The 24,762-nt window shown below is 41.3% G+C and overlaps 3 protein-coding genes across 3 annotated transcripts; all 3 read left to right on the top strand.

Moving 5' to 3' along the window:
• The first annotated feature begins 2,428 nt into the window (after nucleotides 1-2,428).
• On the top strand, nucleotides 2,429-4,529 carry LOC146559349 (apolipoprotein A-I-like). Its single transcript, XM_085245150.1, has 4 exons — nucleotides 2,429-2,525; nucleotides 3,067-3,118; nucleotides 3,231-3,375; nucleotides 3,551-4,529. The coding sequence occupies exons 2-4, from the start codon at nucleotides 3,076-3,078 to the stop codon at nucleotides 4,149-4,151; spliced, it is 789 nt and encodes a 262-aa protein (XP_085101276.1). The 5' UTR covers nucleotides 2,429-2,525; nucleotides 3,067-3,075; the 3' UTR covers nucleotides 4,152-4,529.
• Nucleotides 4,530-4,673: 144 nt separating this feature from the next.
• LOC146559348 (T-box transcription factor TBX1) lies at nucleotides 4,674-8,573 on the top strand. Its single transcript, XM_085245149.1, has 7 exons — nucleotides 4,674-6,100; nucleotides 6,212-6,313; nucleotides 6,493-6,664; nucleotides 6,889-7,044; nucleotides 7,191-7,258; nucleotides 7,579-7,688; nucleotides 8,022-8,573. The coding sequence occupies exons 1-7, from the start codon at nucleotides 6,036-6,038 to the stop codon at nucleotides 8,180-8,182; spliced, it is 834 nt and encodes a 277-aa protein (XP_085101275.1). The 5' UTR covers nucleotides 4,674-6,035; the 3' UTR covers nucleotides 8,183-8,573.
• A 557-nt stretch (nucleotides 8,574-9,130) lies between these two features.
• On the top strand, nucleotides 9,131-24,762 carry bace1 (beta-secretase 1). Its single transcript, XM_085245148.1, has 9 exons — nucleotides 9,131-10,038; nucleotides 17,325-17,413; nucleotides 17,510-17,726; nucleotides 18,876-19,013; nucleotides 19,538-19,672; nucleotides 19,783-19,884; nucleotides 19,996-20,145; nucleotides 22,979-23,150; nucleotides 23,281-24,762. The coding sequence occupies exons 1-9, from the start codon at nucleotides 9,727-9,729 to the stop codon at nucleotides 23,517-23,519; spliced, it is 1,554 nt and encodes a 517-aa protein (XP_085101274.1). The 5' UTR covers nucleotides 9,131-9,726; the 3' UTR covers nucleotides 23,520-24,762.

Below are 24,762 nucleotides of genomic sequence, written 5' to 3'. Positions count from 1 at the left end.
AGACTTTTAAATGAATAGAACTGCTGCTAATTGTGAAAATACACCAAAACTAATCTGGAATTTTGTTCAGGCAGAAAACTCAAACACAATGTCACAAACTACACTGAGCTTCACATCAGGCCATGTGCAAACACTTTTTTCTACTACTGTACATATCAAGTCAACATTTGATTACTTGAATCCTCTATATTTCTACCTCTACGTGTGTGCAGAGCTGTGGAGGAAAAGTCGATGTTTCCAGTTTTTAAAAATCATTTTAAATCCTTAATATTTTTTAAGACTTTATGAAACAAGGAATGATTCTGACATGAAAGTCTAGAGTCAAAGCCTTCTACTGTCTTCATTTTGCAGACTTTATAATACTCTTCCATTAGGTAAATTCTTTGGGTAGTATCCTGCAACATGTTGCTTGCTCTTATGTTGCAATCACACAGAGATTGCATTCAAAGAAACGTTCACTGATTACATAGGCTTCTGGAACTTTTATTGTGCAACACTGCACCTAACAACCCAGCAATACACAAGTTTTAAATCTGCAGATATGGCCCAGAGTATAATTCAGTTAAATTGTATTCCTTTTTTATATATAGTGCCACATCACAGCAATAGTGACCTATTGGTGTGTCGTATGCCTCATGAGCAAACACTTGGTGACAGTGGGAGGGAAAAACTCCCTTTTAACAGGAAGAAACCTCAAGCAGGACGAGGCTCAGGAAGGTGCAGCCATCTGCTGGTTGGGGATTAGGGGAGGAAAATAGGACAAAGCACACACTGAGCCAGAGATTAAAATTGAAATGAATCACTATGAATGAATGCAGTAGTCATGTATAAACACATAAAGAGCGAAGAAAAGGGGAGTGAAGAAGAAACGCTCAGTACATCCATGAAAGCCCCGAGCAGCCTAGGCTTATCATAATGTAACTAAGGGAGGATTCAGAGTCACCTGATCCAGCCCTAAGTATATGCTTCATCAAAGATGAATGTTTTAAGCTTAATCTTAAAAGTAGAGATGGTGTCTGTCTCCTGAACGCAAACTGGGAGCTGGTTCCACAGAAGAGAGGCCTGAAAGCTGAAGACTCTGCCTCCCATTCTACTTTTAAATATGCTAGGACCAAGTAAACCTGCAGTCTGAGAGCAGAGAGCTCTATTAGGATGATATTGTACTATGAGGTTTTTAAGATGTAAAGGCCATAAAAAGGGCATTATTGATGTTCACTAGTGCTTGAATGAAATTCTTCAAATTGACTCTACATGTCTCTCTATGACTTTCCTCAGGTACAGAAACCATCTCAATATTCAGATTTCAGCACATGAGCGATGAGGGGCTACTAAAATACAACTGAAATATAAAAATTATGCTCCCATCTCTTTTGACAGCAACTTCTTTTCAAATAAAAACGAAAGATATGAAAGTACTCCCAGTAGACATATTCATGCACAGACTTAGAGACAAATCTTTGCACTATGTTCATTCCTATTCCCAAAATCACATGAAGCTACAGTGACAAAGTCCACCGGGGATAGGACAACAAACAACAGCATAGCAAACATCACTCTTTGACCTCATTAGTCATCATCGCAAACACACCAGTGAGAGAATTTGTTATCTAAAATGAGTCTACATTTTTTTAGGTTGCATGTTATGTGGCATTGCTTGTGCGTGAACGCGTGTGTATAGTTGCCGCCTGTGATTTAATGACTTTAGATTTAATATGACTGCATTTCTGAGCTGATTGCATCAAGTCACTGTCTTCTGTTTACTCGTGTCTGTTTACCCTGGCAGCTTTTTTAGAAAGGAGTTGGACTGTGAAGGATGTGGCTTTCCCCATTACAGAACCTGGTGTGAACTGAATGTGAAAAATGTAGAAAAATACAAGAGACTGCTGGGAAATGTGTTTACCCAGGTAATATTTTCAACCCTTGTCCTCATTTTCACCCCCCTCCCACCTTCCCACCAGCCCAATCAAGCTCTCCTCTCGTGTCACCCTTTACACCCATAATAATAGTCGCACTTCCTTTCTAATTTCACAATCTTCCTGGCTCAGTCTTCACACTGAACTGGCATTTTTACTTTGTTCTTGTCAGCCTTTCATGTTTTTCTGCAACAATTTGGTCACAAGACAAATGAGAAAAAGTCCTCGTGAAGCAGAAAAAGGTGCTGACAGATGTCCCAGAAGAAGCAGACGGAGTTTTTTTTTTTTTTAAAAGAGAGAAAGAAAAAACTGGTAAACGGAGAGGACTGATTCACCGATACGCATATGATACTGATAATGTATATTTGTGTGTTAATGGTGTGCGTCGATGCGTGTGTGCAGACTGATCTCCTCCCACTAGATGACCATTGAACTGTCACCCCAGTCCTCCTGCTGATGGAGATAACAGGGGGCTGAGGTCCACCTCCACGGAGACACACAGACCTCACACCTCCACCCTCCCCCTTCTCCACATGGACTCGTCCCCCACCAAGGGACTATAAAAAGTCTGCCCCCGCTGAAGTTGTTCAGTCTCGTCCAGAACTCCACCAGGTAAGAGAAGCAACTTTGCGGTACTCGCAGAACAGAATTGGAAGCCGGAGAGGACTAAGTGTAGGGGAACTTTTTGTTAGAACTAAGTTGATAAACAAAGGGAAAAAAAGAAATTGCTGGAAGTAAAATTCTTAATTCTGACTTTTTGTATTTTTTATTTTATTAGATATAACTTTGGGATTGTTCTCTTTAGCCTGAGGTAATTTTGCAGCAGTGCTTCTCCACCAAGAGCGTCTCCTGCTAATTCTATGACTGTGTTTTATAGCAAAAGCTGAAACAGGATTATGTAGCAGCTTAGGTCTGATCTCCTTAATCATCCTCTGTAATCTACTCAGATTACAAGTTCCTTTAATAGCTTGCTATACATTTAGTGCAAACTCATTCAGGCTAATTCAGCAATGTGCTGGGCTGTTAAGACATTCTTACTTCTAAGACTACTGAGTCTGCTTTAGGCACAGGATTCAAGCTCTGTTGGATTAATGAATTCCCACTATTCAGTTGGATGTTCCTTTCCTAATCATTAACTGCTTTTCTGCTCTAGACCATCACCATGAAATTTGTGGCTCTAGCTCTCACTCTTCTCCTGGCTGTCGGTGAGTACTGAACGCACCCTTTCCAACCTGAGGGAAATCATTTAAAATGCAGGTGGAACTTTAGCAGGTCCACTTTACCCTTTAAAAGTTTTTCCCTCTTCGCTTGCCAAAGGCTCTCAGGCTGCCTCCCTGCAGGCTGATGCACCTTCCCAGCTGGACCAAATCCGGTCCGCTGTGGATGTCTACCTGACTCAGGCGAAGGACGGTGCCATCAAAGCCCTGGACCAGCTTGATGACACTCCATACCAAGAGCTCAAGTAAAGATTCTCATTCTTGTCCATCAGCTGCACTTTTTTGTAATTGGTCCATGCATTGCCAGGGGTTCGTTTAACTTCCTGCCTTAGTCAGTTTTTACACTTTGCAGTCGACATTTGGTGTGTACACTTAGCTTAACTAAAATGGCTTTGCTTTCCTATCTCTGTTCTCTCTCAGGACCACCCTGGCTCAGCGCCTGGAGGGCCTGCACACTCAGATCAAGACTCTGCAGGCTTACGTTTCTCCTGTGACCGACAGCGTCTTTACCACAGTCTCTGAAGCCACTGCTGACTTCCGTAACAGCATTGTGACTGATATTGAGGCCCTGAGAGTCGAGCTGGAACCCAAACGTGCTCAACTGAGGGAAGTCATTGAGAGACACATGGCGGAATACCGCAGCCAGCTCGAGCCCATCGTCAGAGAGTACCATGCCAAGCACAATGCTGAAATGGAAGAACTGAAGACAAAGCTGGAGCCCGTTATGACTGAGATGCGTGAGAAGATTCGCACCAATGTGGAAGAGACCAAGGCTGCGTTGACACCCATTGTAGAGAGTATTCGTGCCAGGGTTGCTACACACGTGGAACAAGCAAGGAAAATGTTGGCTCCCTATGTTGAAGAATACAAGGAGCAGCTGAGGCAGGCCTACGACCGTACACAAAACGTCAAAGCTGAAGACCTTACTGCCCTGAAGGAGAAGATTAATCCTCTGACCGAAGACATCAAGGCAAAGCTCCAGCAAATCTTTGCAATCGTTTCCGAAACCTTCCAGAGCTAAATCCTCCCTACCCTGTTCCTATAACTAACCTCCCTTTCCTATCATGTCTAGATCCATTCCAAATTTCTCTCGATTCCTTCTTTCTTCACAAACAGACCACTTCCCTAAAATTTAGCCTTGCTGATGAATTAAACGGCAGGACTCTCTCTTCCCCAGCTTACTTCAAGCATACATGATCAAGCACAAGCTCCCAAACACACAGACGTGTAGATACTCAGCACATAATTGCTCTATTCTTCACATTCTGTGCCCAACTTTTTGTGTAGCAATCATATGTGAATTATTGCACGTGCTCAAACTCCTGTGTAATGACGCTTGTCTGACGAAAAGTGTGCCTTGATGAATTACAGCTCAATAAACATCTGACTGTTTATACTACTCTGAAATGATTTTTCTCTCCTATATGATATGTAAAACTTTTCCTCATCCTAGAATTCCCCAACAGTAGCATTGAACATCTACGCCTTTTTTAGGGTTATCAATGCTCATATTCAGATTCATTAGAGTGTTTAAGACCTCAGTGAACCCCTAAGGTTATGTCACACAGACACACACAGCATTTTAAGAGGTCATCATTGATTAGAAAGGTCTGCTAGAGAAGAATATTAATACAATCAGTTGTACTTAGGAATGGTGTACGATAGCACATGAGACATTTCTGTTTGTGAACACCAAAAGCCGTGATTAATGACTTGATCACACAGTGACCGGTCTATTGACAACTTATGTCTTGTGCTTTATTGGAGAAAAGCATTCTTTCTGCTGTGTGCTGCTACCCTCCAGGCTGGATCCCTTCAACACTGTCCCATTGAGCCACACACACACACACACACACACACACACACACACACACACACACACACACACACACACACACACACACACACGCATAGAGTTCTTATATGAACAGTAGTTGTCTGGTCATCATGCAACCCAAGATGATTTGCACAACAACACTGTGAGATGAACTTTCTCCAAAATCTAAAAAAAACAACAACAACATTCATCAGTGGATCCTTGACAAGAGATGATGTTTAAACATGCCAGAGTCTTGCTTTTAACCAGCCTCAGAAATGTATACCTTGGTCAGTGTTAAGGAGTAACCGGTTCGTTAATTAGTAAGGTGTTGAAAATCTGCTCCCAGAAAATACTCTGAATAATAAAAAGCAGCTCGATGATGTCCTCATCTGTCTGCACCCTGTAACACTGGACCGATTAGGGTGTTATTAATGTGCTAAAGGTTGGTTAGGACGAGCTTCACTTATTGCTCCAGGCCATAAGAAACAATAGGTAATAGAGCAGAGAGTTCTACATGTGTGTGTGCACGCGCACATTTTTGCCTTAACTGTTCTCAGGGCGGCAAGTGAGTGCATCTGTGATTAGTGTGTGTCAATGGCACCGTGAATATTGTAATGGATGAGTCCACCATGGAAGTCCCCAGTGAGAGCCTCATGGTGTATAAAACCAGCTTGTTTCTCACTGCAACCAGACACTCCACAGACCTGGATGTACATCTACTGCAGCACCTGAAAACTGGAATACAAATTGTTCTTTTCAGTCCCATGTTGCTTTGCAAAACTGTGGGTGAATGTGTTGACTAGATCTGGATGAAAAGACTGGAAAAAACAAAATAGCACCTCCATCTATGTTATCAGTAAGAGGTGTTGAAATTATGAATGGTAAGTGTTTCGCACTCCAAGTTATCGCATCAAAGCTCATGGGCAGAATCTGTTCCAACAAATATGAACAGAATTGTATTCTCTCTTCTCCTCAGGTCTTCAGCTGTCTCAGAGCTGCGATCTGTCTCTACCCTGCTGCGCAGACGAAGGGTCACTGTCGAACACAAAGTGCCCCCAGATCAGTGGGGTCAGAGTTCAGCTGGAGATGCAGGCACTTTGGCAGCAGTTTGACCAGCTGGGCACAGAGATGATTGTTACCAAAGCAGGAAGGTGATGAGAATCCTCACATTTATGCATACTCCTACTAAACATCATATCTTGTATGTTTCCTATTTGTCTTCCTGCACTACCTCTCACTAGAATCTGTTTGTTAACTTGCAGGCGGATGTTTCCGACATTCCAGGTACGGATCTCTGGGATGGATCCCTCTGCCGAATATGTTCTTCTCATGGATTTTATCCCTGTCGACAGCAAAAGATACAGGTCAGAAACACAACCTGCATAACTGTGTTTAGTGTATTTGTGATGTTTAACAGTTGTGTTATTTGCACGAATACAATTCTGCAAGCATCGATGCTCTGTAAGTCCTGCTTTGAACATTTTACACTTTTGTGTGTGTGTGTGTGTGTGTGTGTGTGTGTGTGTGTGTGTGTGTGTGTCAGATATGCATTCCACAGCTCATCCTGGTTAGTGGCGGGAAGAGCAGATGTCGCAGCCCCAAGCAGGATGCATTTCCACCCAGACTCACCTGCCCGTGGAGCCCAGTGGATGAAGCAGACTGTGTCCTTTGACAGCCTAAAGCTCACCAACAACCTGCTGGATGACAACGGACATGTTAGTGAATGTCTTAAATGAGGGGCTATGATGCTAAACGGGCTTTTTCGCACAGAACATTAACTGAGGAGCTGTAGTAAGGATTATTTTGAATTGTGAATCATGCAAAGCTTCGCTAAAAGATTCCAATGGAGCAGACTTTGAAGGCCAGAAAAAGAGATCATAGCAGTGTGCAACAATAAGTACTAAGCTATTTGTGTTTTCTCATGTCCCCCCACTTCCAGATGATACTGAACTCCATGCATCGCTATCAACCGCGCTTCCATGTGGTGTATGTAGATCCAACGCCGAACAGCCACTTGAATGCATACAAGAACTTCTGCTCTTTCTCGTTCCCTGAGACACGCTTCATGGCTGTAACTGCTTATCAAAACCACAGGGTACGGAACTGAGTGAACCAAGATGCAAGCTAAAAAAAAATTATGACATTACAATGTTTTTATCTGTTTGATTTTTGATTATTTTTTTTGTGTGCATTAAGCGATTCTTTGCTTTTCATGCCATTTATTTTAACCTCTCCTCTTAGATCACTCAGTTAAAAATTGCAAGCAACCCATTTGCTAAGGGCTTCAGGACTACAGACCCCCAGGCTTGGTGAGTGTCACACTTTCCCTGCACTTCACCTAATTTAATAAACATATCTGTCCCTAGACCATAGACCAGAAGAAATCACGACATGATGACACTGTTTCTTTATCACTTTTATCACCCGTTAAATAGTGATAAGGCGAAAGTCTTGATGATAGCTAATCTCTGACCTTTGTATACAAAGAACTGACGTTCATAGATGACAGGTTATACATGTCCGGGATGAACACCTTTGCCTGCCATGTATTTAATTTGTGTGTGAGGTTAAGGTGAACACTTACCTCTCCTCTTTCTCACTATGGTTTCTTGTGTGTGTTTGTATGTAGGGCGGGTAATCCCAGTCCTCTAGCAGTGTGGTGTCCAGCAGAGGGCAGAGCAGAATCTCAAATCGACAAATCTGGAGAACAAATAAACTGTGACTCAAAGACCTCAACCAGTCAGTATCTTTTGCATTTTTTTAAAACAGTGTTATATGTGGTTAAAGTCTTTTTAGCTCATGGAATAAAGAAATTTTAACTAGTAGATACCTGTTTGAATTCAACCTACTTAATGAAACTGTACGGAGAAGGATTATTTAAGGAAAAGACTGTAAAAACGCAGCCTGTTTGGTGCTTTATTTGCCCACCAGTCCTGCAGTGTTTTAAAACTGGATAAGAACAACCACATTATTTAAATAAGCTTTTGGCAAATGATTTATATTTATTAGACAGCAGATTTGGTCTAAATGTTCTTCAGTACCTTTCTAAAGATTTTTCTTCTCCATCTTCAGGGCAGGAGGGCCTGGACCCGCTGATGATGGAGCAGTGTGAACTGTTTCATCACAGTAAAGACTCCATGGGAGGCACGGAGAGGAAAGGTGGGAGCAGTTTTTTAGCACCTGCCTCCTGCCTCCATCTCCCCTCCTTCTGGGACCGTGCAGGGTCATCATGAGACCACCAATCTGTCAAGGTTCAAAAGAAGTGTTTTAAATGAAAAAGGACCCTCCTGTTATATAATATTATGTGATAACTTCACACTGTGTTCATTGTCATTTTTAGTAACTATTTTACAAAATAATGCCTAATGGATACTTATAATCATTAATTGTAATTATTATTAAGTGTAACATAAAATCCAATGTCTACATGAATTATGACAAACACTGTGAATAATACCATTCAAGCACTTCAAGGACATAGTAGGGTCTAGTGTTAACGCCGCAGTTATACAGTTATAGTGTTATGTTATCTATGCAGTTATAGTTCGTCTCCATAGCAATATTTATAAAATCGTGTGCAACGTTTGTAATGCATCTGTTTGTTGTCTGAGATAATAAAACAGCACCCTGAAGTTTTGTATGAATGTTTGGTGTGTTTCTGATATTGGAACTGATGACTCGTGATTTGCAAGGGAGTACTGGTGAAAACTACATTCCCCAGGATGCAATGTTTCTTAGGGACAGTTTCCAAACAACCTGCGAGACCTACAATACCGCGGCTTCAGAATAAAAGACGATATGAAAGCATTACAGGCTATACAGAAAGAAATGTCGAGGAAACAAGAGCGATTTAATTTAAATGGAACCAAGTGTAACCTTTTCTGTTGTAAAACTGAAAACTAAGGAATTATAAAGAAAGTACTGTAAACCAGGCAGTTCCTTTTAAACAACCTTGTTTTAAGTTAAATCCTCTTTAAGAAAGGCGTATACTCCAAGCCTTCTGCAGTGGTTTGACACGTGATGTGTTACCGTCAATGTGTAGAGCTGCAAATAATCAGTGCCGTCTAATTTTAGAACCCATTGGGGTAAAAATGTGGGCCTTTCATGCTTTTTTGCTTATGCAGGCGTAATCGGTGTAAATTGTTTTATTTTGAAAAGTATTAGAGGAAATTGTGTGGCTATGTAAGCTAACTTGACGGAGGTGATGCTCGCGCTCTTGCAGCTCTGATGGATGCAGAGGGGTAGATGGAGGAGGAGGTGAAAGACTTGAAGGCGGAGAACAGAGAGAACGTGTCGGGCAGGGGGAAGGATGCGGATTATGGCAGCCTGCCGACCGTCCTGCCTGTCAGCGGTGAATGTCGTTTGACACGAAGATGCGCGGACGGAACTACGCAGGCCTGCAGTTTGTTGGCTCACGGAGGCACAGACTGTAATTTACGTGTCGGTGACACCAAGGATTGCCTGAATCAGCTGTGAGGGCGATTTATTATTATTTTTTATTTTATGCTATTTGATTTATTACTCATGCTAGTTGTTGTAGCATGAGTATCCCCCCCTCGACGTGTCATTTAACATGAAGAAAACAGGAGTGAACGCAGAGTGACCTCGTCTCTTCGTGTTTGTGGTTTAACTGCCATCATGCTTTTAGCCGTCATCTTAGCATCCTCACCACCTGAGCTCTCCCCCTGGGTTGCTGCGGACTGGATGTCAAACTGAAGCGAGTGTCGTTAAGTCAGACTTGAACACGACAAAATCAAAACTTTTACCCGGTTTCACCATGGACATGTTACAGCCTCGCTGGTTAACGGGTATATTTATATGGACGACTTTATGTCTGCTCAGCAGCGGTCAAACCGCCCCCAACTCCTCGGGCCTGTCTCTAGCCATCCGCGTGCCACTGCGGCAAGGTGCTCGCGGCGAACAACCACCGCCGCTGCCACCTGCCGCCTCCGCGAGCAGGAGCCCTGCGCGCAGGCGGAGAGGAGCGCCAGCGGGCGGTATCAGCTTCGTGGACATGATTGATAACCTGCGTGGGAAGTCTGGCCAGGGATACTACGTGGAGATGGCCGTGGGTTCTCCTCCGCAAAAGGTAGAGGTTTCATTCACAAAGAGTAATTGATTTGATGTCCCCTGACTCCTCAGTGTGTATCTCATCACCTTTTTAACCAATGAACACACACCCACTGTAAGAAAATCAATGTAATTAACACCAGGCACACCCAAAAAATCAATATCTTATCCTTAAAACATCCTTCTTTAAGAGTACTCAGACCTATCTGGCAAAACCAGCTTGAAATTATCATTGGATCCAGGGTTATCAATTGGCACAAGACATACCCTGTGATGTTATCTGTATTACACAGTCACCTTAGTGTTGCATCAGTGTGTCAGCATATATGCTCATATATATAGTCTTTGTTAGAGTACGTGTGTGAATCCCTGTGAAAGTGTGAGAAAGGACTGAATGATACGGGCAGATAATGGAACCATTAATTCTGCAGAGTGAGGACTGCCAGCTGGGTGCAGCTGCGGTGTACAGGCTGGCACACAAAGGGCGAGCACGGAGGGAGAGATGGAATGAGAGGATCTGCCAAAAGAGAAGGAGGAAAAAGGAAAAGATGGAGTGGGGTGACAGGGACAGAAGAACATAAACAGAGGGACAAGGGTCAAAGAGAAGAAAGTGGGAGTTTGAGAGTGGAAGAAGAGGAAGGAGAAACAAGTGTGTGTGTGTTACAGAGGGAGGACGTGGAAGTCAGACAGGCAGCTTTCAGGAAACAAAAGCAATGAGATGGTGTGGGAGATGGAAGGCCGAAGGTGCTAAGCGGAGGTGTCACTTTGCCACTGATTCTTCCTGTGTCAGTGAGAGAGACAGAGGGTGAGAAGGAGATCTGTCTGCTGCAGATCAGTCCCCGGCAGCAGAGGCCAGTCAGCACTGACAGGCAACACTGTGTGTTGGTGGCTGGAGTGATTGTTATTTATTCATTATTCTAATCTTTCAGCGCAGGAAGCCAAAGTCTGACGTTAAGTGAAATATAGGAAGCCGTGCAGGAAATCTGTCTTCAAAAAAATATATTGATTGTAATTTGAGGAATGCGTCAGAGACTGTTTGTTGGCATTTTCTGAATCTTTGTGTTGCAGACATAACCTTCTAAAAAATAGAAAGAAAACAAAAACAGTGACCTTTGATATGTAGCCGTGGAAGTAAGAAAGAGCATCCAAAATTTAGAGGTGTTAGAAGCTCAGTGAGGTAACCACCCACAGAACACTTTTATTTACTTTCATTTCTGTAATATAAATAACTTTAACTAAAAAGCCAGTCTTCTAGTTTGTTATCTATCATAAATTCTTTATGAGTCAAAAGGGTGTCTTTTTACTTTTGAGCCTGATCATGCCAAAAAAAAATCACTGTCACCCTGGTAACTACCAGCTCGATGGCCCCTGACCTGAGGATAATCAATATGAATTCACTTAAGGGCAAAATCCAATTTTGTTGAAAGCTCGTCAAAACTGTAGCCACCATTTTTCTTTCTCCTGCCTTTATTTCTCTGTGGTATGAAATAAAAATGTGTTTTAACTAACTTTAGGAATTTTTAAGATAGATAAAGGTTCTAATTCTCAAAGATTTTTTCATCTGTGTGGTGTGGACGTAGCTCTGAGTCTGAAAAGTGAACCCAGGGAAGGCTTACTTTAAATCTGCAATGTTTTTAGAGGTCACCAGGGGGCGACTCCTCTGGTTGCAAACTTGGCATCCAGCTGTGTAGTCTGTGGGGATCCTTGTCTCTCTTGCTCTGCAACATCAGAAAACACTGATGAGTTTATCGGCTCAGTCACTAGTGTAATGTCTTAATGAGTAAAATATTAAGTTAATTCTGTAAAATTATTGTCATTGTCACAGTCACCCTAACCCTAACCCCCAAAATTATCAAGGTATGTCAGGGATGTGTGGTGTCTTCAGCTTCACAATCATTTTCGCCACTTTCTCTTCCCTTCTGGTTTAAAAACACTGGGATGGAAAAACACACGGAAAAGTCTTGCTATGAAGCCTCAGTGGGTGACTTCATAGTAGCTGCTTTAATCTTTTATATACAGGTCTGGGAACATTTGGAAAGAACCTAAACACTGTCATCACACTTTGATTAAAATGTGGGAAAATCCTTGTTGATACTTGGAATATTGAGACATCACTCACAAGAGATATGTTTGACATATGTTTAACAGATTACAAGCCAATAAGTCATCTATTAACGGTTAAATACCGACAGTTGTTTTTTGGCAAATACAGTTAATCACTCTCTGGCAGACGATCATGGCGGAGTCTGCAGCTTGGATATAAACATTATTTTTATTGCACAAATGGATGAGTCCGATGGGAAAGTACAAACTACATCCAGAACAGAATGAACTTTGTTAAGCTCAAACTAGAGCTGGGCGATAGAACGATAACGATATGTATCGCGATATAACTTTTACTCGATAGAGAAATTAAGCTATCGCAATAGACCTCGCCGCTCTTGTCCTCTTAAAAAAAAAAAAAAAAAGGTCAGCCAATCCAAATCAAGTAGCGCAGAGCCGAACCAATCACAGCCGCAGCGTCACGTCGCGTGACTTGTTACGTACAGCACAAGTGCCAAGCCGCACGTGTGTTTGTTTGGGAAGCAGCCAGCGCATAATGGAGGAAATGAGTGTGCCGACTAGAAAAATCAACCGAGCGTGACCGAAGAGAAAACAGATGATGGTTCCAATGCCGGAGAGATTGTCGAACGGAAGAGCCAAAGAAGTTCCGTAGTGTGAAGGTATTTCGGCTATTTCAAGTCTGACAAAAACAGAGTAGCGTGCACTGTAAATTGTGCCGAAAGCAAGTCTGGAAATACATGCGTCACACTGGTTTCGGTGAAATGAATTTCTACAATACTGTTACTGTTAATTCTACTCTCTGCAGTGTTTAAATGCTTACATATACACACAGCTACTGTCCGTCCACACATACGACTCGGTTCTGCTTCTATGCCCCAGCTTTGTTTACTTTTTCCCACCGAGGCTTCTAGACTTCTGATTGGCCAACATTTCTGCACGGTTAGGAATCTAGCGCCACCTGCTGCTTTGGCATGTTCATAGCAGCGTTTTCCTTCATTTCTGCCTTTATGTGTGGACGGGATTATTTTTTAAAACGAAAACGGAAAATCTCCGTTTTCAAAAATACCCGTGTACGTGTGGACGTAGCCTCAGTCTCTGACTGGAAGCGCTAATTCGTCATTCGGCTTTTGTCAGACTAAAGTAACTGTTAAAACTGTTTGAAAAGCTCAGCTATACAACAAGGAGAGATTGAGAATTTCCTTTTAGTTCTCAGTTTATTTGATATTGACAAAAGTTAGTCAGTTTTGTCTGTTCTTCTGTAAAACAAACTAAGATTTATTTTTAGAATTAATATTTTGTTTCTAAGTGGAATTGACAATTTAGTCTGTTTCGTTTGTTCTATTTTGAAACTTAAACGCTTTAGCGGCTGCCTTTTGTGTAGTTTGCAATATTTGCCTTTATTTATCTGAAAAAGTCTCATGTTCCTTAAGTACATCTACCCTGTTGAACTTATTATGGGAAATAAATATTTAAATAAAAACAAGCTGCTGATTATTTCACATTTTACTTGTGAGCAACGGCACATTTAAATCTTACAAATATAGTTATTTGGCTTATATCGTGATAGATATCGTTATCGCCTGAAATGAAAAAAAAAACATATCGTGATATGTAAAAATCTCATATCGCCCAGCTCTAGCTCAAACACAACTTCAGCTCTTTGGAAACATCTGCACAGATCATATTTAGGTACATTAGTAACATATCATTAATGCTGCAATCCCGAACAGGTTGGAATTCAGAGATTTTGCGTTCCTAGTTGTAAATGTTTTGTGGAACGTCCCCAACAATCCAAGATGGTTGCACTAAATGTAAACAGTGCTAAAACTTTAAACTTTTAATCTGTACAGCCTAGAGCAGGGCGATATGGCCAAAAATATTTATCACGATATATATTTGAAAATTTGCGATAACGATATAACCGACGATATAATTGATGCGAGACAAAATACAACTCCACAACATTACTAGCACAAAAAGACAACCTTCCATTTATTTTCACTTAAACAAGAAGCTGGTTTTTATGTACATTAAAGCTTTATAAAAATGTAACAGTGCAAATGCAAATTCCTTGCTGAAAGTTTAACCAAAAGGCATTTCCAGTAGAAATGGGCTGACATATCCTGAGCATAACCATGTATAATATCCACTGAAGTTAAAAAGAGGTGCTTTGCAGTCTGAGGTACACCTGTGCACTACTCATGATGTCAGATCAACATCCTGATGTGGCACACCTGTGAGGTGGGATGGATTATCTCAATATAGCAGATGTGCCCACTACCACACATTTGGACTGATTTGTGACCACTGTTTGGGAGGGATGGTTATATTGTGTATCTGGAATGAATTTTAGGTCTCTACGTCCATCCCATGGGGAATGGGAGCAGTAACAAAGGTGTTGCGTTTATATTTTTGTTGAGTGTATATGTGTGTTATCATTTTGGATGCCACAAAGGGAAAAATTCCCTGTTAATTTCCTTCTGGTGACTTGGTACCATATTTTCATTGCTGATATTTGTGGCAGCTAGTGGACTTGTCTCAACTTAAGTCAGGGACTTGAACCATAAGACTTTCAAACACAAATAGCTGTTATCCTGTAATCTTAACACCGTCTATTAACAGTATTACAGATGGGGAAAACATTTGCTGCCTACCTTCAGGGCTGAGTTTTATCGTTATAATTTTTTATTTAGTAATTAGATTATTTTTTTTTCATTTTTACTCATTTTTTAAAAAATTCTGTTTACTTTCAGTCAGTTTTCAAAGAGGTTTGTCTTATTTCAGTTTTTATTGTTTGAAAATGTTTAATCTAGTTTAATTAGTTTTAATCTTTTAAAATGATTAAAATGTGGAGGGCATATGGCAGATGCAAGATTTAGGAAAATCAGTGTAGGTCTTATAATATAGTATATACAGTATACAATAGAAATGCAAAACCTTTTGAAGGCAGTTGTTTCTCAGTCTTTTAGACATCCAGAGTCTCATCCATCAATGACTGATCAGGCAAGTTGTAAGAACATTTTTACTAACAAATACAAAAACTTAAGATACTGCCTCTATATTTTTTATTCTTTATTTTTATTAATTTTACAAGTTCACAAAATTGTTTCAGTTAAATTACTTTTTGCTTTTTATTTTTATTTTAGTTGACTGAAATGTGTTTTAAGATCTACTTTTAACTAGTTTAGTTTTAGTTCACTATAATAACCTTGTTATTGGACAACTAATGTGGGTTATGTGGCTAATAGTTAAATGGCTAACGTGCACCAGTCAGGTTAACATTTATGGTAATTGTTCAGTACTTTAGTATTAAAGAAACATATGCTTTACTGATCTCTTGAAATTCTTCATTAAAAAAAACAGGTGATAATCTTTAAGATGCTTCATCAAAGTTTGTTGTGCTGCTGTTCACACGTTCAGCTGCTAGTGAGGGGAGGGGCATTGTGCTGGTCTGCAGAGCTGCAGTTGTTTCTCAGCTAGAGGAGAGGAAGATGCTACTGTTGCAAATGAGTATCTAATCTGATTGTAGTATTTAGTATCAATTATCCAAGTAGCAAAACCTTTTCTCCTATTCATTACAAATGCTGGCTACGGTACCTGTGGTACTGAAAAAAGTTCTCAGAATTTTGGTATGGAAAGGTACCACAGGTATGTGTTCTGGTGACATCCCTGGTGACAGTCATGTCAGAATTGCTACCGGGCCAATAATAATGTGTATGTGAATAATGCTTACAAAATGCATTTTTAATTGCATTTTGGTAGTTATTAAAACAAAAATTATTCATAACAAGTTTATTTGTTTTGTTTTGACTGTCCGTCACACACCCCTGGAGATCCTCAGAGCCAACTTCAAGAAGTAAACTATAGAGTATACAAACCTTTGGATGTAGATATGTATGTGTTAGAGATTAAGAGTGGCACTATAACTCAGAGCACTAGATGAATCATTTGGTCAGCGTTGGCCAAATGGTCTTGAATTTTAATGAGCACATACAGAGACACGAAGGAGACACTTTACATTTATTTATTAGAAGTAATGTTGCGGAAATGACCCTGATCCATTTACAGTAACTTTCAAAAACAGAATGTAGGTTGCATTCTGTTCTCGTAACTGCTAAATGATTTCTCCTCCATAGTGAAGGGGGAAGGGTGTATAATGGATGGAACAGACAGGCACTCTGCCAGAGAGGACAGGAAGACAGATAGAGAGAGTGCAGGGAGAGGCATGAGGTCTCAGTGTGTCAGGATGCAGTGGCTTTCGTCATTTGGGATCCTTGTGTGTGTGGCCCCGCGCACATCTCGGTGACTCAGGATGCGTGTGTGAAAGATTCAGACCTATAAAGTGTAGTCAGCAAATTTCTTTCCAAGAAAGGAGGACAGGGTGCGTACAGAAATATGGCTGACCGTGTTTTTGGGGAAAGTACAGGTGGATGTCAGTGATGTGAACATATGTATGTCTCTGTGTGTGTATGTATGTGTGTGTGTGTTGGTAAGATAGACAGTCAGGATTTATTCTGGGCTTTCAGTGCTGGCCCTTGAGACTCCAGCACTTCTCTGGATATTTAAAGAGCCAATCCATTATTGAACAGCTTGCTGTTGGTTCAGTGTCTGCCTGTGTGTTCATCTGTTTGGGTTTCTCTGTGCCACTCTGTCTCTGCTCTCAGCTGAAGTCTCGGTCTTTCTCTGAATTTCTCATTTATCAATAAAATGCAGTCAGAAATGGTGCTGTGCAACATGGGGTACACAGTCATGCATAGTTGTAAATGATCGTGTAGTATTATACATAATTAACATGAGGCAGACGTGGCTTATTTCTCTTCTCCTCGCTGTCTGCCGCGGTGCTCCATTCATACTTTTACTAACTGTTTTGACCGACTACGCAAAATACGATACTTGCATTAGAGATGCTGACAGAAGAGGAGGAGACGGGGAGTAGAATGGGCAACCTGAGAGGAGGGGAGGGTTGGAGTGGAGACTGAGAGGGGACAGAGAAGGACATTCAGGTCAAAAGGAAGCATCACAGGACACTACAACAATACAGTGATGTGTACAGTAAATTCCTGAGGTGAAAAATGAAAGTCAGTTAGAGATGAGGCTAATTACTTGCCAAAAACAGCCTGTAAGACCTTAAACTATCTATAAAATATTGATGTTTTCGATTGTAGACAGCAAACGTAATATTGTTTTACAAACTTGTGGTATGTGTTTAATAAATCCCTCTCTCTGCTTTCCTGCATTCAGTTGAATATCCTGGTGGATACTGGAAGCAGTAACTTTGCAGTCGGGGCGGCTGCTCATCCTTTCCTGCGCAGATACTACCATCGATCGCTGTGAGTAGAGACTCAGTCAGATATAGAAGTTGTTCGGAAACATTTTATGAAGGCTGGAGGAGAGTAAAACGAATCCTGCCCATTGTTCATTAACAGCTCCACCTCGTACCGCGACCTGGGTAGGAGTGTGTACGTTCCCTACACACAGGGACGCTGGGAAGGAGAGCTGGGCACCGACCTAGTCTCAGTCCCGCATGGACCCAACGCCACGCTGCGCGCCAATATTGCTGCAATCACACAGTCGGATCGCTTCTTTATCAATGGATCTAACTGGGAGGGAATCCTGGGGCTTGCCTATGCTGATATAGCCCGGGTAAGAATCACTCTGTCTTTCCAAAATATGAGAAAAGAAAATCTCAATTCAAACTTTACAAGACACTTACAAATGCCATTATCCAGAGCAGCCTAACATATTAAAGTTAGGGCTAGAAGTTAGATTATGTCTCAACTGCTAATACACTTACTTAAAAGTGACATGTGATGAAATTATAAAGGAGAACAAATGAATGTGAGGACATGCAAAATAGATTTTATTATCACATCATACATCTATATTTAGCTCTTGTGGAAATTAGTGAGAGCATGTGACCAAACTGTCAAGCGGCACAGTATCAGATGTGGGTAAGCGATGCTACTAATCTAGCAAAAGATCAAGAAACTATTGAACTGGTGATGAAAAAAGTTTGGTTCTTTCAATTTAAACCTAAACCTGTGATTCGATTTTGTTACTCAGATGTCAAAGATCAGTGTAGTTTTATTACATACGGCATAAATGCCCACTTTATGATACAATAAAAAGTAAGTAATTTTATTCGCGACAGTAAGGTGTTTGGGGGTTTTGAATATGTAATTATTTGGGGCTGTGACAGTGGTCTGAATTAGGTTCACTTGTTCATATTTTCATGCACAATTTCCACAGAACATGGAAGTGGATTCAAAGTCCAAGGAAAGACCTTGGACTTTGAATCCTGTATCACACTTACACCTATTGGCATAATAACTGCCACACTGACATCTGCAGAAAAGTAATATGTGATTAGACAGCAGAACTGCTGATGTGTCAGGAGGAGGATATTTAAGAAACTGAAAGCAGGTTGGGACGGGACAAAATATTGACCCGGCAATATATTTCATTGCATCCTCCCAAACATTATTTACAGAGAGGTGCCAAATATTAACATTTTTATTGAAACATTTACCTAAAAAATTACAATACTGAACTCTATTAAAATGAGAAAACAGTGAACACACACATTAACACCACAGTGCAGTCAACACATAGTTTTTGCATCTTTCCTTTTTTAGGGTCCGGTTACACAGATGATGTCATGTGTGGTAGATGATTATTCTTTATAATCATTGCTGTATAGATATACCATTTATATCATGATAGTATTGAATCTGTAGCTATGGTCTGATTCCCGGTTCTATTCTGGACTTATTTGTCTGTGTTTCCCTCCAGCCTGATGAGAAATTGGAGCCTTTCTTTGACTCTTTGGTTCGCCAGACTCCTGTCCCCAACCTCTTCTCTCTCCAGCTGTGTGGTGCAGGCTTCACACAAAACTACTCCCTGGGCAGCGCTACAGTTGGCGGAAGCATGGTGAGAAACACTTATAGCTCTTTTCCACTCGTACCTACTCGACTCGACTCGACTCGAGTCTTCTTGGTTTCGGTCATTTTCCATTACAATTGAGCACCACCTAATGCTCATGGGTCGTTATAGCAACACGCCCGAAACTCCTGTGACTTCATTTGTATCTAACACAAACACAAGACAACAGTGGGGGACGTTGAGGCGATGGTATACCTGCTTCTCAGTATATGGCTGTTTGTCAGATTCAGGTACCACGTGGGGTTTTTCATGTAACCATTGCCCTCGTTGCCGGGTTTCAAAAATGGTGGTTTATTTTCATGAAGAAGATGCTCTCATGGTTCATCGAGTGACGCCAATGACTAGCCAATTGGTGACATGCAGTCTGCTGACGTCACATTTTCAGATGGACTCAGATTGGACAGGGCATAAGTGGACAACTCTAAAAACCAAGCAAAGGCAAGCAGGGTTGAGTAGGTACTAGTGCACATGTGTTAGGCCGGATTGGACTCTATTATTCCCCTTGCTTTCAGATCATTGGAGGTGTGGATCCATCACTCTATGTGGGAGAGCTTTGGTACACACCCATCCGCAGGGAGTGGTACTATGAGGTTATCATCGTACGTATTGAGGTAAACGGACAGGACCTGAACATGGACTGTAAAGAGGTGAGGCTCGATAAGTAGATTCCTACGAAAGCTAAAAAAAACACAAACAGACTAATGAAGGATGTGTAAGAAATTTGAAATATGCCTGACTGTGTCACTGTCTTCTACAGTACAACTACGATAAGAGCATTGTGGACAGTGGAACTACCAACCTTCGACTGCCTAGAAAAGTGTTCCAGGCTGCAGTCAAAGCTATTGAAGCTGCCTCCTCAGTCAGTACTACTATAATGTACCATCACGTTTATATCACCGCCCTGGTCGTCTGGTTTGTACTGAGTGGATTATGAGAACCAACTAATGTCCTTCCGACCCTGATTTTTCAGACCGAGCAGTTTCCCTCTGGGTTCTGGCTCGGGGAGCAGCTGGTGTGCTGGCAGGCTGGCACCACGCCCTGGCACATCTTCCCCGTCATCTCCCTCTACCTGATGAGCGAAGTCCGTAACCAGTCCTTCAGAATCTCCATCCTGCCGCAGGTAGTCACAGCAGTCTCGCTCTGGATCTGAGTATAATTTTATAAAGCTGGAGTTTTAGAAGGGTCAGGGACATAAAGCTGTATTGCTCAACCTTGAATTCTCTCCGGGTGATGTGAAATTAAATGTTATTTTGTAAGATCTTTTGATAAGAAGATTACATTTAAAAATGTTATTCATTTCCGTCATTGGTGCAAGACGCAGTTATGCAAGAATGTAGTTAGCATGCCGCACACTGTATGAGGTCTCGACACCGTGTATTCATCAGTAAGTGAAAAGTTTTAACTTTCATTTGGACTTTGCACAGTACAAAAACTGTGGTCAGAGCAAACACACCAATATATGCAGTTCCACTCCTCATGGAATGAAAGCACAACTAGAAACCGTGACAAAAGAAAAGAGCACGTTTGAATGTCCTTTGAATATATTTTCTAAAGGTTTTAAAAGTAATTCAACGTCCTTTTTTGTTGTTTTTTTATAAATTGGAAGCCGCTCAGACAGACCTTGATGGTGACGAGATTAATAGAATTTGAGATGTCAAAGAAAAGTTCACTGCAATAAATATCTGAGTGGGTTGTGACCTTGATACTGTCAGAAAAATTAAAAGCTTATTTATTTTACTTTGTGTCCCTCTGTTTGAATGTCTGTAGCAGGTATAATACAGTGAATGACTTTGCTATAACAACTGCATATACAGGAACACTTGAGCTGGAAAAATCTGCCTCTGTAATCTGATTGTTATTTGTTCTGAATAAGATCCTTTAAATATGAAAACATATGATCGCTCTCTAGTGGACAGCTTTGCAATTACATCATTGATTCTAGGTCATAGCTCAGTACTGATCAGCAAACAATATCTGCTACTAGTCCAGTGTGGCGTTATAGCCAGGATGTTCATATTAAACAAGTCCGGTTAGTGAGGTTAGTGTATGTACAGTCAAACTGTATGAGCCAAAAAATCATACGGTCAGCTTTTGTGGGGCAGCCACTGAAAAGGAGGTTGACTTAAATAAAGCTAAAACAGCTTGTTTCAGGCAGCTGAGGGCACTTCAGTAAGGCCCGGTACAAGATAAATAAGGATTATTTCCCACTATGCAAAGCTACTCTAACAGGCTCTAAGAATAAAACTGTGCAATGAGAAATTAGGGTGATACGGGCATTTTAGTGAGCTCTCTAGTCTCTGTATAAAAAAAAGTAACCAAGTTACTCAAAACACAAACCTTGTTGTAAGTAGGGATTTAAACGGTGCTTAAACGGTGCTCGAACCGGTGCTCAAAGAATGGAAAACACAAACTTTGTCCAAAAACCTCTCATGTTTAACTGTTTTCCACTTTTTCTTTGGTCATTTTAGCCTTTTTGGCCAGGGTGAAGGGAGCATCTGCCATCAAACAAGAAGACAGCCGCATGTAACTACGACGGTGTTTGCTAGTTCACCTTACGTGCATTAATGTAATAACATGGTTAGCGTACTCAACGTAAATTACACACGGACAACATTAAGCTACTCACGCAGAGAAGAACGGCTGCTGCTGCCGTCATCATCCATCATCATTTCTGCTACACTGGCAGGGCTAGGGGCCAGGACTCTCCTCTTCGGGTTCTTGGGGGATGTTGCTCCGTGTCCAATAACAGGCACCACACCCGCAGTAGATGTGCTCGATGTGAGGTCTCGCAGCAAGCTATCAAATACGGTGCATTTCTCGGCTTTAAAAAAAGCTCTATGTGTCAGGTGTTTCATCAGATTTGAGGTGTTACCTCCTTTGCACAGTATCACAGTATCACCTTAAAGCACTTGTTGCAGGCTGCTGAGTTTGTGTCTTTTGCTGTAAAGTACAGCCAGACTTTTGACCGCTTCGCCTTGAGCATTTTTAATCTGTAGCTCTGCTCTAAAAGAACGTACGTACCTGGGCCCGCCTACTATCCTCGGAAAGGTAAAATGATTGGCTAGAATCTGAAGTGTATGACATCTCAGGAAAAAAAAGCACCGAAATAAAGCACTGAAATGTGCGCTGCTTTTCGGTCTGGTTACTACCATCTAGTTGTGAGCAGTTGTGAGCACTTTGGTTTGGGAACTATTTTCTACACGGACATTTCTTTCTGCAGATTGATTTTGTTTATGTCAGGAGAAAAAAAATGCTTTCTACATTTTATACCATTGTCATGATTTCTGGAGACATCGCTGCTATCTCTCGTTCAGCTTCATCTAGCACTCTGACATTGCAATATCTGAGCATGATGCACAAACTCTCTGTCTCTTTGCCTGTGAATTCCTCCTACACATGCAGGAGTTGAGCAACCAGGCTTGACAGGTACATCTTAGGCCCCTGAAGGCTTTTATCTATATCACATACTAAGATGTTTTTTGAATCTGATAACTCAAGAATGTAGTTGGTACCATCAGTGCATCTACTGGGAGGCTGAGGGGTAGCGCTGGGTGTTGCCCGTATTTTTAATATTTATGCACCTCTAACATCTTATAAAAGCATAGCATTGTTTTAATTTCATGACAATGACATCTAATTTATATCCAAAAATTTTGAATTATGGATGATGTATTACTTCGTCATGTTGCCTAGCGACCATCTAACAATGAGCCAGGTGACCCGCTTTTAGCAATGAAGGCACAATATCGTTTTAATTTCTTTACCGTGTCCTCAAACGCTGTTACAAAATAGCTGAGATGTTTTGTAAAGAGTAAATAACAACAACATGCAGTGATTTGCAAATCTCACATGATGGTGTATTTTAAGAATGAAGTAATGGTGATTACACAAGGGCTGTGCATGCCCGATGCTGGGTGTCTGACTCTACTTTTTTTCTTTTCTTTTGTATGCAGCAATACTTGCGTCCAGTGGAAGACGTGGCCTCTGCTCAGGAGGACTGCTACAAGTTTGCTGTGTCCCAGTCCAGCACCGGCACAGTGATGGGCGCCGTCATCATGGAAGGCTTCTACGTGGTGTTTGACCGCGAGAAGAAACGCATCGGATTTGCTGTTAGCACCTGCCATGGTGAGGAGCAGGGGATGGAGGGATGACAGAGAAAAAATGGGAGAAAAGAGAAGGAGGCAGAAGAAATGTAGGTAGTATTGTTCTGTTTCTTGACTACATACAATCCTGTTTTGTTTTTTTGTTTTTTTAGTGCACGATGAGTTCCGCACAGCCTCCGTGGAGGGTCCGTTCCACGGGGTCGACCTGGAGGACTGCGGCTACAACATCCCCCAGACGGACGAGTCCACCCTTATGACCATCGCCTACATCATGGCGGGCATCTGCGCTCTCTTCATGCTGCCGCTGTGTCTCATGGTGTGCCAGTGGCGCTTTGCCCGCTGCCTGCACCCACATGGGGACTTCGCTGACGACATATCGCTCCTAAAGTGAAAAGGAAGACGTGGAGGTCATATAAAGACATGTGCTTGAAAGGCAGGATAAACATGGACTGTGGTTAAAAAGTGTTTTAAAATGTCGGTGCTGTTAAAACAGGAGCTTTGAAAAGATTTTTCAGCTAACGTTAACTAAAGAAAATGGTGACAGCCTTGCTGCCCTCAAGTGTTTTGCAAGGATAACTAGAGCCGTTACAAAAAAGCCGTTTTCATCAGCATCAACTTTGCCTGTTTGAGCTACCTATGCAGATCAGCATGGCTATAGAGAGCAGATGCAGGAAAATGTGAAATGAAAGAATAATGATTATAAATAGTATATAAATAAATCACAACAATGGATTTGTTTTGTAATTCGGAAAGGTTTGTCTCTTAACATTTGGAACTTGAGGAAAGAGCATTTAGAAACATTAAAACACTTTTAATGAAGAAAATCACGCCAGATATGAGTACTGGATGGAGATAATGTAAACATATGGACGTATGAACTGGTCACTGTGTGCGTGTGTGTGTGTGTATAGATGTTCTGTTTGTGGCTTAGAGTGAATGAGACGAGTCTGATACATGTGAGCATGCCTGTAGATGTGCGCAGCTGTACTGTAAGTGAGAAGAGTACTGAGAGGTTTAACAAAAATGGAAACATGATAATAGCGCCAATGAAATGACATATGCCAGCAAATGAATCCTGCAATGCAAAACAAGTATGCATAACGTGGCTAATTTGATTAAATATCAGACGTTATATTTAAAGTATAAAAATCGGTTTTGCTTTGTGTGAAACTGAGACTACTGAACACAGCAGATGTCACTTTTTCTTATTATATTGATGGCTTCAATTATCTACTGTACATAAAGGTTGTGCATTCCAGATCATGTATTTGCGCAGACACACACAAAACACACAGAGCTTATATCCCTGCATATGACTGCTGCACCATCTGATGATTACCACATGTAACAAGAACACATGACAAGCAAACAAACCAAGACTTTATAGGGCTTTTTTTCCACAAACACAAACTGAATCACTCACCACATCTTTCAAGGGGGACCATACATGTATGCTTGGACAAAGATACCAGCCCAACGTATGTTATACACTAAAGAACACTATGTATGTCTATAAGAGACTGTTTGTATTGTCTCCGAACAAGGTGTAAATAGGTCAACTCAGAACTGTTTATTTATCTGCCAGGCGCTGGCAGCACTGTTGAACCAATAAAATACTAATTGTAACTGGAAAA

The sequence above is a fragment of the Mchenga conophoros genome, linkage group LG14 (genome assembly GCF_057382185.1).
Source record: "Mchenga conophoros isolate Kocher_MC1m ecotype Shallow Benthic linkage group LG14, M_conophoros_male_GT1.1, whole genome shotgun sequence".
In the NCBI taxonomy this organism is placed as follows: Eukaryota; Metazoa; Chordata; class Actinopteri; order Cichliformes; family Cichlidae; genus Mchenga; species Mchenga conophoros.
Note: the sequence above shows the minus strand (reverse complement) of the source record. Positions and strands in the feature narration are given on the sequence as shown.